General features: G+C 31.3%; 1 protein-coding gene across 2 annotated transcripts in view; it reads right to left on the reverse strand.

The window, feature by feature from the left end:
- Positions 1-13,993, reverse strand: part of TAF2 (TATA-box binding protein associated factor 2) — a 75,462-nt gene that overhangs the window by 15,540 nt on the left and 45,929 nt on the right. For both annotated transcript variants that reach the window (XM_081266873.1, XM_081266872.1), the window contains exons 20-23: positions 13,333-13,472; positions 11,159-11,228; positions 1,912-2,021; positions 350-579 (exon numbers count right to left, since the gene is read on the reverse strand). In XM_081266873.1, coding sequence (XP_081122999.1) covers positions 350-579; positions 1,912-2,021; positions 11,159-11,228; positions 13,333-13,472 — 550 coding nt within the window. The remainder of the gene's footprint in view (positions 1-349; positions 580-1,911; positions 2,022-11,158; positions 11,229-13,332; positions 13,473-13,993) is intronic.

The following is a 13,993-nucleotide window of genomic DNA, read 5'->3' on the forward strand; positions in this document are numbered from 1 at the left end:
ACAGAGCAAAAATTAAAAAAGACAAGGCCTTTGGGTTCAAAAAGCTTGCCATGAGCACATTTGGACAAAACAGATTAATATGTAATAGATTAACTATTCATTTTTATTGTCTACTACTCAGAGAAGAAATTCTATGCTCAAATATTTTTAAAAAATGATTATGTCATCACAAAAGAGAGTAAATAGACTGATAAAATGCTAAACAAATGTTAGCTACGAGTTTTAAAATGGCACTGTGAACTGTTTTAGTTGCTATAAAATTTACCAGTTCACAAGAAGTAATTCTTTTCTCTAGATGGCTCTATATAATAAAACCATATCTTCTGTATATAATACTTGTGATTCTTACAGGATTCTGAAATCCAACTAGCTGTGCATGACTGCCTGGATTATTCGAAGCTTCTTGGTTGCCTGCTACAGCCTCTGGAATTATAGTAGGATTCAAGACAGCTTTTTTCTCCTTCAGATTAAGAACCAACCCAAGCTCTGGTAAGGGTAAACAGGAAGGTCTACTGAGGCCAAAAAGTGTGAAATACAAGTCCACAGCACCACACCGCAACCTCCAGTCATGTGAAGTACCTAAGATATAAATAATAAAGAAATTTTATTATCACACCTTTATTCTTACAAAATGAGTACTATACATCAACTAAAAAATCTAACATTCTAAAAACAATTTTTTCCCTCTGGCTTTCAATATTCTTTTAATTCTTCCTCACCAGTAATTAGTTATACCACATTCATTCATTCTCTGTCCAACTTGTCTGATTCTCTTCATCAACAGACTGTCAAGCAAACATCACTCCATAATCCTTCATGTACCTTATCATAGAAACAAAGTTTTAAAGTATTTAAAGTATTAAAACAAATACCTACTACTCTCCTACCTTCTATATATAACAACTATTTATATCTAATAAAACACATTTCAACCTATCTTTTGATTGAGTCTTTATACTAAAACCAGTGTTAGTTTCAACCTATCAGAGACATCAGGCAAATTTGGTGAAATGTATGTAATACTTACAAACCCATAGAAGAAGAACAATAAGCTGAACAAATAAAAATGACTTAAAAAAGACACAGGTTTGGGGTGTGCTCTGTGGTAGTGTATTTGCATAGCTTTCACAAGGCCCTGGGTTCAATCCCCAGCACAGGAAAAAAAGGAATTACAAATATCTAAAATATAAGCAGCATAATGATAATATCATCATTACACTTGTCTAACAACATTTTTAAGTATTCAATATAAGCCAGATACTGTGCTTAACTCATTTTAATTCTCAGTTTACAGGAGTTGATATAATTATCATGTGCATTTTATAAATGAAAAAAGTTTAGAAGCTACACAGTGAGAAAATAACTAAGACTCAACTATCTGCAAACTGGTTTCAAAGATAGTGCTCCTAAGCAGTGTTATCCTACTTCTTGACCTCACTCAAATAAATTAAGTTAAAACTATAATATACCACGAACTCCAGGGTGCAGACCAAAACCAATACGCAGTTTTAAAAAATGGAGACTGATTCTATATGCACTGACTGCCCCTGCAAGGATAAGAAATTGGTTACTTATGGGAAAGGCCACTAAGTGGCTATGGAAAAGAGGTGGAAAGTTTAAGTTTTCACTACTATGTAACACTTTGTAGGGTTATATTAATAGCCCTTTAATCATCTGAAACACTTTCAAATAAATTAATCTTTTATTTCCTTAACCTCAGTGGGGAGCAAAGTGAGCATATTCTTAACCAATATTATAATACCCATCACTGTAAAAGTGTGATATTCTACTTGAAAAAAAAAAGGCAAAAACTTAAATCTTCTGTTCTTATGTGCTACTGAATTGCAAGTCTGCTATAAAATGAAAATACTCCAATAATAAAAATTTCTTTAAAAATCACTGCTCTCTTACCAGAATTCATAAGTTTCCAAAGTTGATCTACCAGGGCTTCATTGCATAATGGAGACTCCATGTTCTTTGTAAATGGTGGATTCTTAGTCAACATATTTAGAATCTTATGCCTGAAAGAGTAAAAAACAAATTAATTAATTAATTTTTACTGACCATCTGTTGACTGATACTGAGTCAGAGACACCACAAAACAGCTGAAAATTTTGTGTACTTCTTCCTTCCTAATTTGCCACTTTCCATTAGGCCTAGTTTTGTGACTAGATTAGTTTGATTTCAGAAGACGTTACATCCTAAATACTTCCTACTTGTTTCAATTAAAAAAAATCTGGTTGTTTTGCTTCTAAATCAACTAACTGTACAATAAAAAGCTTGACTACACAATCTTAACCAATCTTTACCATAACATTTTGTGTGTGTGTGTGTGTGTTAGGAGGCCTTTGCAAATTTTAAGCAAGTACTCTACGACTTGGTTATATCCCCAGCCACTTTTATAATTTTGAGACACAGTTTCAAATGGCACAGGCTGAACTGACTTTTTCCTCCTGCCTCAGACACCCTAGTAGCTGGAATTATATGCTTGGGCCACTGTGCCCAGCTACACCCATCCCATGTTTTAAAATAAACAATCTACTCTCCATAGAAACATGTACAAAAAAGAAAACACACATAGACTGGTCAGTTAAGTACATTTTAAAAATGAGGCAACCCCCCAAAAACCCACAAAATACATAATAGACCTAGAAGTCTATACTTAAGATAATAAAATGAATATAGACATCATTATTCTATCTTTGTAGAGAATGTGAGGGAGCATTTTAAATGTGGTACCTACAAAAAGATTCTTCAAATTAAGCTGAGGTAAAAAAGAGTCAATTAAGAAAAGTATTCTCATAGGGGTAACTGTTAAACTCTACTAAGTCATGTAGTCAAAATACAGCATTATGATGAAGAAAAAATTTGAAAAAGAAGTATCTGATGGTATGAAAACAACACATCATATGAAGTATATAGAGAAAAGCAAACCCAGGTCTAAGATCAAGGAAAAATTCAAGGTTTAAGAGTAACTGGAGAGCTGGGGTTGTGGCTCAGTGGTACAGCACTCGCCTAGCTTGTTCGAGGCCCTGGGTTCGATCCTCAGCACCACATAAAAAAAAATAATAATAATTAATTAAATAAAAAAAGAGTAACTGAAATTCTACAATATAAGTGAGAGGGAAAGAAACTGAATTTTATCCTTATGGTGCTTAGCAAATCTTGAGAAAAGGTGAATCTGGGAATTTTTTTACATTTAATTGTTGGTGGTAAGACACCAAATTAGACTTGAACCTAGGAAAGAAATGGGAAGAAAGTTGATCTGTAAGTGATAATTTCTTAGACATTAAATGCTTATTGGCTATAATTTCATATTTTATAATACTGAGACGTGGATTCTGTTAAATACACTTTGGGGCTATGAAATTAAAGATTATAAAATAAGACTGCTAAAAGACTACAAAAACAAAAAAGCAAAATGTGGTTATAGATACAACTATGAAGTGTGGTATGAATTTTTACAGATATCTACTTTTGTCTTTATGGATAAACACAATTCCTGTCCTTCAAGAACTATTACTTCATTTCTAAGAGTATAGAACTGTATTTCTGGGCTTGGGCCACTGTGCATCCTTAAAATGTGAGTGAGTCCCAATCTGGTCAACTATTTTGACCATCTCAGTTAAGAAGGTTTTTTCATTCTTCATCAAGATTTTAAAATTTTTAACTAATTGATTTTATTCTTTCTGTGTGTCAAGGGAGATATATTCTAGCTGTGCTGGTTGGTTCAGTGACATATATACATACACTTATTTCTTTTTCTTTCATTTGTAGTATTTTAAAAAATGTAATTATTTTTTCCTAGCATAGTCAAAATTTTGAGGGTTCAAGTATTCTAGATTGTAAAATTTGATTTGGTCCTGTATTATTTTCATTTGTTTATTTCTATTGTTTCTCTTTTTCTCTTCTCCTGCTAACAGCCAAATTCTGTTGTTTTTTTGTGGTACTGACAATTAAACCCAGGGGCACTTAACCACTAAGCCACATCGCTGAGTTGCTTAGGGCTTCAATAAGTTGCCGAGGCCAGCTTTAACAATTTTCCTACCTTCTGAGCTGCTGAGATTACAGTCATGTGCCACCATGCCTGGCCAAGGTTGACACTTGCCATTTGCTTCAAAGCCATATCCCAGTTCATGGTTATTATTGTTTTTACTATTGACAATTGCCCGAACCAATCTTTCTTTTTTTATTGGAGGCAATTAATATTGAAGACTTCACAGTAGGGACTAGGTATTTACTAAACACTGTATATTGTTCGTTGTTTGCAACCCTTGTTCTGTTGTTTATTTCACCCCATTCTGTGAGGTGCTAAGAACCTACAGGGACACTAAAAGTTCATAGGTTAGAGATTCTGCTGCTGAACTAAACATTCTTTAACATTACTTCCACTCAAGGGAAGAAACCAAAGACTCAAACCAATAAGGACTCAAGGAGGGAAAAAAATAGAGAAGGAACCCAGGTCCCATTCCTTGGCATCTACGTATACATCAAAAACAGAGAGAAGTCCCAGAACAAATAAGATTAAATAATAAAAGAATACCCACAATAAAAGAGGTAGAGGAGTCCACCTGAATTGATGCATAAGACTAAGACATTTGAAAACATGAGAAAACAGGTAAACAGATCTCTCAAAATCCACAATCCCCCAACAAAGATCCAGCTGATACTAAGGTGGGTGCAAGCCTAGAGAAAGATTATTAAAAAAAAAACCCATTCTTAAAATGTTCAATGAACTAAAATAAGACATAAGGAAGGAATTGAGAGCAATTACAGAAGATGAAAGAAAACTTTTAAATAGAGAGAAAAGACCAAACAGAATTACTAGAAATGAAAGATACCATCAATCAAATTAAAAACTCACCTGAAGGCTTCACTAACAGATTAGACTGCAGAGAATATACAACCTTAGCCCTTGAAGACAGAACTTCAGGTCTTAAAGACAGGCTATATTATGATCTTGAGTACACAGATGGCAATAAAAGAGAAAAAATTATAGGACATGATCAGAATACAAAAGACATCTGAGATAACATTAAAAGACCAAACCTGAGAATCACTGGGATAGAAGAAAACATGGAGATAAAAACTTAAGGCATAAAGAAAATCTTCAATGAGCTAATTACAGAAAATTTTTCCCATATCAGAAATGGTCCAGACTAATGCTAATTGTTAATAGTCTCAAAGCCCCAACTAAAAGACACATATTAGCAGACTGGATCAAAAAACAAGATACAACAAATTACAAGAGACTCATCTTAAGGGAAAGACAATCACAGGCTGAAGGTAAAAGGATGGAAAAAATATTCCATGCATGGTCCAAGAAAACAAGAAGGAGTAGCCATTCTCTTATCCAACAAAGCAGAATTCAAGCAAAAATTACTGGGACAAAGGCCACTACATTCCAGAAAGAGGGCAATCCCACAAGATGATATAATGAGGGTAAATATTTAAGCCCCAAATGTTGACACACCCAATTACATGGGAAAAAAATATTCCTTGACATTAAATTCCATGACACAGACCCTAACACAATAATATTGGGTAATTTCAAAACACCCTTATCACCAACTGGTCACCAAAACATAATATCAAATAAAGATATCTCCAACTTAATCAACATTATAAATAAAATGGAACTAAGGGACATCTACAAAATCTTCCATTCCTAAATAGCTAAATTTACCTTCTTCTTAGCTGCACTTGGAACTTTTTCCAAAATAGATCATATTCTAGACCAAAAAGTAAATCTTAGCCAATACGAAAAAATGTGATATAGTCCCACACATCCTATCAGATCATAATGGAATGAGGCTAGAATCCAACAGCAAGAAAAATAATAGAAACCACATAAACCATGTAGACTGAAAAAAGAAAAAATAAACCAAAGAATAAATCAAGAAATTCTTATAAATGAACAAGAATAGAGATACAACATATTAAAATCCCTGAGAGAATATGAAAGCGGTTCTACGAGGAATATTTAAGAGCACCGAATTCGTAGTTAAAAATTAGAACCAAGTAAATAAGCTTATGCTCTACTTCAAGGCCTTAGAAAAAGAACAAATTAACCCCCAAATCAGTAGAAGACAGGAAATAATTAAGATCAGAGACAGGGCTGGGGATGTGGCTCAGCGGTAGCGCGCTCGCCTGGCATGCGTGCGGCCCGGGTTCGATCCTCAGCACCACATACCAACAAAGATGTTGTGTCCGCCGAGAACTAAAAAAATAAATAAATATTAAAAATTCTCTCTCTCTCTCTCTCCCTCTCTCTCCTCTCTCACTCTCTCTTTAAAAAAAAAAAAAAAAAAAAAAAAGATCAGAGACAAAAATTAATGCAACTGAGCATGCAAAAACAATACCCAAGGATCAATGCAAGGAAGAGTTGGTTCTAACCCTTAGCCAAATACAAAACAAGGGAGGGGGGTGGGGAATAATAGGAATCCATTGGATTAGACAAAGGGAAATGAAAGGAAGAGAAGGGGGAGGGGAATAGGAAAGACAGTAGAATTAATTGGACACAACTCTTCTGGCCATGCATTTGAATACACAACCAGAGTAATTTGGCATCATGGACAACCACAAGAGTGGGATCCAAAACAGAATAAGTTATTCTCTATGTATGTATAATTTGCCAAAACACATTCTACTGTCATGTATAACTAAGAACAACAGTAACAACAACAACAACAAAAACCCTTAGGCCAACTAACCAAAAGAGTAAGAAGATACAAATTAATGAGATCAGATATTAAAAAAAGACAAAAATTAAGTAATGAAATTGAAATGGCAATTAAAAGCCTTCCAAAAAAGAAAAACCCAGACCTGCTGGATTTTCAGCTGAGTTCTACCAAACCATTACAGAAAAACAACAATCTTTTCTCAAATTATTCCAGGAAACTGAAAGAAAACATTCCTAAACATATTTTATAAAGCTAGTATAACACTGACACCAAAACCAGATAAAAACACATGAAGGGAAGAAAACTACTGACCAATATCTCTAATGAACACAGATGTAAAAATCCTTAATAAAATAGTAGCAAACTACATTAAAAAATATCAAAAAGATAATATAACATGAATATTCCAGGAATGCAAGGTTGGTTCAACATATGCAATCAATAAATGTAATTCATCACTTAAACAGAATTAAGGACAAAAATCACAAATAGACACAGATAAGGCCTTTGATAAAATCCCACTGCCAATCACCATAAAAAAATGAAGCTAAATCAAAACAAATAATATTAAACACTCTTTCAGGAGAAAAAACAGTCAAAGTAAGTTTGTCCCCTTAAAGAATTGATACATTCTATTCATAAGTATGCTTAATTACAAAATGGGAGGATAATTCCATGGCACTATTAATCTAAAGCCCACATAACTATTTTTTCTACTAATGTACAAAAGGAAATATAAGCATAGAAATAACTGAAGAGCAATAAATCAGAATAGTAAGAATTATTGTTTTCTAGCTATAACAATTATAAGCTACTATACAGCTTTCTTCTTAATATATTGATTCTGCATTTTTTCAAAATTTGTATATTTTAGAAAGTCACTCTCATTGAAACTCTGTAATTCCAAAATTTTAAGTTTTAATTTAAAACAAACCTAGGTTTACATATTTAGTTAAAAGCTAAATATCTAAATTTATTCTTTTAATTTTAACAGACATATTAAATCAAAAGCAAATTTCATGGGAAAAAGAAGTGCTAATAGTTTGTCAGGTGATTATAAAGACTAACCAAAATATATTTATTTAGTTTAATTGGAAAAATATAATAAAAAGCAGGTATAGAATCTGAAAATTCTCTACAAAGAATAGATTATACAAGAAAAATGGTCATCTCTGTCCCTACATTTGTGACATCAATCACACAGAAGACCACATACTTTCCTAAACATTCTTTTCCTGGTTGTTGGTTCTAAGATTAAACTCAGGAGGAGCTTAACCAGTGAGCCACATCTCCAGCCAATTTTTGGTTGTTGTTTTTGTTTTTTCTGAAACAAGGTCTCACTAAGTTGTTCAGGCTTACTTTGAACTTGTGATCCTTCTGCCTGAGCCTCCCAAGTTACTGCTGGGATTACAGGTGTGTGCCATGATGTCTATCCTTAGCCATTTTTATATGATTATATATCTTAAAATTTTTTCCAACTAGTTGTCACAACACAAATAAAATAAGTTTAAAACATATATATACACACACATACACACACATACATGTGTGTTTATGTAATATATATGTGATTAGAGAAAAAAGGAAAAAAAATATCTATTTTTTAACATGTATTTGACCAATTATGTACAAAGCAATGTGCTATGTGTCAGATATACAATGGCAGAAAGAGATAAGGCCTCTGCCTTTCAAGAGTTATATTCCAGCTGTACTCCAAAAATAATCAATAATCAAACTATAAAATTAATACTTAATAACTAGTCCAGAGAGTCAAGAAAGTTCCCCTTGACTCTCTGGACTCTCTGGACTAGTTATTAAGTATTAATTTATTTATTAATGATATTCTAAAGTGACAAATTATGAAGGGGAAATAAAAGAAAAAGAAAAAAATTCATTTTCTTTGCTTCTGACTTTAAGGTTTTACTTCAAATTCCTTTAGATAATTTTGATCACAAATCAAGAACTATGAAATTTATCTAACTTAACCAAAGGAGTAATTCTGACATATATATTAATAAAATCAGGAATAGAAAATCTACATACTTTAAAATTTTTAATAAAGTATTTTTTTTTTTTTTTTTTGGTGGTGGTGGTATTTGGGATTGAACCCAGGGCCTCATCCATGCTAAAGCATGAGCTCTACCACTGAGCCACATCTACAGCCCTAATAAAGGCAATTTTTACCATGAGTTTAATAATCCACCAAAGACCATAAAAATAAAATGCTTATGTTTGGGCCAGGAGAGGAAAATGCTACTGATTTTAAGAGAAAAACTTATCTGTCTTAATATTAAGAATTCTGTCCAATTAATACAAACACATATAGACATTCTATATGGCAGTTATATAATGAGGTTTTAAAAAAGTAATATCAGGATGAAGAGAAAAAGAAAAAGTTCATATTCAAAGTATACAAAATGGGGCTGGGATTGTGGCTCAGTGGTGGAGTGCTCGCCTTCCGCAGGTGGGACCCGGGTTCGATCCTCAGCACCACATAAAAATAAAGGCATTGTGTTGTGTCCATCTACATCTAAAAAAAAAAAAAAAAAAGTATATAAAATGGAGAAACACAAAAGTCCCAAACACTTAAAAATATGTTGAATTTTTATAACTATGTGTATAAACTACATGCTAGATGATATTAATGTCCCTAAGTTTCCCTGATAGTGATATAAATGAACCACATCACTTGAGACCAAGACAAGAGGAACCCAAGCTCAAAACCAGCCTGAGAAACTTGGTAAAGACTTGTCTCAAAATAAAAAAATGAACAGATAAAAGGCTGCAGATGTAGCACAGTGGTTTAGCACTTGCCTAGCATGTGCTAGGCCCTGAGTTTAAGACCCCAGTGCCTGAAAAAAAAAGCTAAAACAATAAAAAATATATATTTAAAAAGACTTTCTATTCAAACTATAAATCACAGGATTCTTAAAATATGAATGCTTCTTAACAGTTTCAAACAGTATTCCCAAAACAATTATTTGGATTATATGGTATACAGTTTATACAGTAATTTTAAATATTACAAAATTATGATAATCTGCTACAAAGTCTTTGAAAGAAATGTCTTTAAAACAGATCCCAGAAATATGTGTATTAATCTAAGTTATGTTAATGTAAACTGAAAACAAATGAATGAATACCCAATCCTACTGGCTATCAGCAGGATCTTTATGATAAACTGCCAAATGCACATACTCTGTTGGATAAAACAGGAGGCTGGTTTCCCAAACCTGTATTTTAAAACAGGTAATTATGAGGGTTTTCTTTTTTCCATGTCAATCTTATATTAGCATATTGATCTCAAGGAAAACATACTTAAAATGCAAGTTAGATCATAAATCAAGAACTATAAAATCTTAAAAATTCTTTTTAGTTATAAGCAAACTTTTGCACAAAGAATTTAACAATCATCATCACTTAAAGTACTGGACTATAAGGTCACTTAACCAAGAGCTCATTATTACAAACAATGTGAAAAATTTTTTTAAATATTTATTTTTTTTAGTTATAGGTAGACACAGTATCTTTATTTTATTTTTATGTGGGCTGAGGATGGAAACCAGTACCTCAGGCATGCCAAGCAAGCAACTCTCTCTGAGCCACAATCCCAGCCCCAACAATGCGAAAATTTGTTAGTCAAAGACCAATCTCTGTGTTCACTTCTCATGCCCACATGCATTCTGGTGAGGTGGTTAGAAGGTAAGGTTTTACTTTCTGTCATTTTAGGAGATTGTAAGACAATTAAGGTCTCAGAGTCTTATATCCTCATTTCTAGTTGGAAAACTATAATTTATTTTTCAGCTTTAAATTCTGTTCTACAAAGTCATAATATTAAACCAAACAAAAATCTGTTAACTATTTTCAAAGAAAAAAAGACACAGAAATGGTTAAATGGACTCTTATCTCAATATCCTATGAACATACTACCTTGTAAAAGAAAGCAGCAGAAATGAAGAAAATGACTAGAAGAGGATTTAAAAATAAAAGTAATTACTATGTCAGGATTGGAATTTTATTTTTTCCTCATGTTCTAAAATTTTAATAATATTATCTTTAAAAATATTCCAAAATTGAGATTGTGAGACAAATAGGAAAAAAGGGACCCCCAAAACACTGCTCTTAATTACTCTCAAAATTACTCTCAAAAATCAATGAGTACAGAGGTCTTATAACTTGGGATTTGTAAGGAATAAAATCCATATTCACTACAAACTATTACATAAGCTTTTCTTTAAGTTACCATAGAAAACACACTAAAAATTACAGGGAATAAACTTTGTTAGCAATCTATTTTAAAAAACGTTTTCCTAAAGGCAAATCAAATTTTAGAAAATGAAATTTTAAAAAAGACACAAATATATGCTTAACATGTTCCCATATTTTCAAAAACTCATCTCTTCTGTGTATAATCTGAAATTATTCAATTTACTTCAGGACTTACAAAAATAAAGTATTATAGTACATAAACTAACCTCACATAGGGTACAGGGTCATTCTGAATCATATTAAGAAGCCACTGCAATTCTTCATAACTCCTGTCCACTGAAAATAAAATTGAGGAAATATAGTTGTAGTTAATTAAAACAAATTAAAGTACAAGTGATAAGCAGGGAGTTTATATTCATTTGTAGGATTCTGCTTTAGCTGGATTTCCATTCAAAGTTGAAGGTTACAATCAAGCTCTTATACTTTCTTAGATTTTTTATGCAATTTTATATTGCATAAAATCGTATAACATTCTTAAGAAAGAAATGTTTCACAAATGTAAACTAAATTTTATTTTAGAAACATTGTTAAACATCACTAGTTCACTTCACACATTCATCAAGTTTGAGTTATAATCTGATTTATAGCCAGGTCAGTGGAAAATTATCTTTGGGAGTTTTCTTCTTAAGAATGTTATACATTTTTACGTTTATAATTTTGTAAGTATTGTGACATACATAACCAAGACACAAAATACTATCAACTACATATTCTTTACCAAAGTTCAAATCAATGGCAAACACACCATAAAGCCAATTATAATTTATTGAGACCTAAATTAAAGATGATTCACTAGATAAAATCTGTGTAAACAGAATTATTTCTTAAATGCTTACAGAGAGGCTTGATACCCATTGGTATCTCAACTGTATTACAGAGAATGATCAACTTTTTGTCCACACAGTTTCTTTCACTTTGAGACCAAAGAGTAGTCTTAATTTTTCAGTACAATATAAAACACAATAAAAAAGTGCTATTAATATAACTGACATAAAATTATTCACTATTACTGTTCATCTTTTCAACATGTTTCACTTTTATGATTTGAAAAGCTTTTAAATTTTATTCCCAATAGTTGTCATTTCTTTTAATTTGACAACCAACGTTTAAACTTAAAATTTAAAAAACAGTGAAGTCTGGGGATTCATGGTTTACATTTAAGCAAATTACATTATATTTTAATCATTAGTTTAACATTCTTTTGGAAACCATAATATTAATATCTACTTTATTTCAGGTTTATAAAGACATTATATACCATTCATACATCTTGGGAAACAAGTTGAGCATACCAACAAATTTGTTGGACCTTCAGACTTCCTTTTCATAGTTGGATGAGAAGTTTAAGCATACTTAAATTTCTTTACTCTTCCCATATTTTAAATAATCTTGATTTCTAAATGTAGACTACATTTATATGTTTCTTTGACTTACATATTCTTTTAAAAGAAATGTTTTACAAATGTAAACTAAATTTTATTTTAGAGGCATTGTTAGAATCAAGAGTTCACTTCACATATTCACCAAGTTTGAGTTATAATCTGATTCACAGCCAGGTCAGTGGAAAATTATCTTTGGGAGTTTTCTTCTTAAAATGTTATATAGGAGATGTACTTCTAATTCTATAAGGCTACCTTAACACATTGTCACTATTTAGATCGCAGTTTTCCCTTAAAACTTACATAGCAATTTTTCACTTGTCTTTGAACCTTTATATTCTGAAGAATTTACAGGCCACACTATTCTTTTACCTTGTACAAAAATATGGTTCTGATATTCCTAAGAACTTTTTTCCTTAACCTGAAAAATTGAAATTTCATCAAAATATAGCTTAACCCAGTTTAATTTACACCCTTTCAGAGATTTCTATTATTATTGCTTTTCTTCCAATCCATTTCATTTTTCATGACTTCTTCTTTCTTTATGTTTTCACTACTTTTCCTCATTTGAATTTTCAAAAATGTTTTAACATATATTATTCTTTTATTCATTTTTTGGCCTTCTTTTACAAATCTTTTTGACTTTGTGAAAAATTGCCTAATTTCCCTACTGAAATTCCTGTTTATGTCTTCTGCTATTTTCGGATATAATTTTTTTCAAGGGTATATTGCCTCCACTTCTTAGAAATTTCCAAAAAAATCTCCACTAAAAAAAAAATACATATAATTAAATCTATAGAAAACAATGACTTCTCAAAAAAGCCATAGATATCTATAATTTTATTTTTTTCCCTCATTTATCAATTTTTATGTGAATTCTACATTTTATCAAAAATTCTTTCAAATTCAATGTCACAAATTTAAAATTAAAATATCTATATTGTAGACTTGCTTTAAAAAGTATTTCTAAAATGACATAGCATCTATCTTTAAAACATTACCTTTAGTATAATCAACAACTGCTTCCAAAGCTGCTATCCTGATGTCTACAAAGTGACCGTATTCAGCGTAAGACTTAAAAAGAGCTGGATCACTTGGCACATGTCCATTCTTCTGAAGTACCCGTATGGCTCTCAAGCAACTATGAAAGAAATTTTCAGTTAACTACTTTCATTGAGGTATTTTGAAACAAATTTGTTTTCTAGATAGCAGAGATTTCTTTATCACAGTAAATTTAAAGAGATGATTTGAATCCACATTCGATTTTGTAATATTCAATTTTTTCTATGATAAATTTTTAAAATAACCAGATCCTACTTAAAGAAAACAAATTTCAAAACTTATGGAAATTTAAGTTTGATGTATCATTACAACAGAAGAACTGTTCAGAAACTATTTAGCATAAAATGTCATTTAAATTAAGTATTTTCTCCAAAAGCTTTAATAATATAGTTTAGTCATTTTATAATGGAAAGTTATATTATAACCTTATTACATAAAAGGTTACATGTAAACTGAATATAAAAATATATAACATGAGTAATTACAAACTTCTGTAATTATAAAAGGGAAACATTTAGGATATTTTTCAAATATTAAAAATGTATATGTAGATAAAAGAATCACAGAATTAAATTTTTCCCTTTTATTTTATTTCCCAAT

The sequence above is a fragment of the Spermophilus citellus genome (assembly GCF_964194105.1).
Source record: "Spermophilus citellus genome assembly, chromosome: 14".
In the NCBI taxonomy this organism is placed as follows: Eukaryota; Metazoa; Chordata; class Mammalia; order Rodentia; family Sciuridae; genus Spermophilus; species Spermophilus citellus.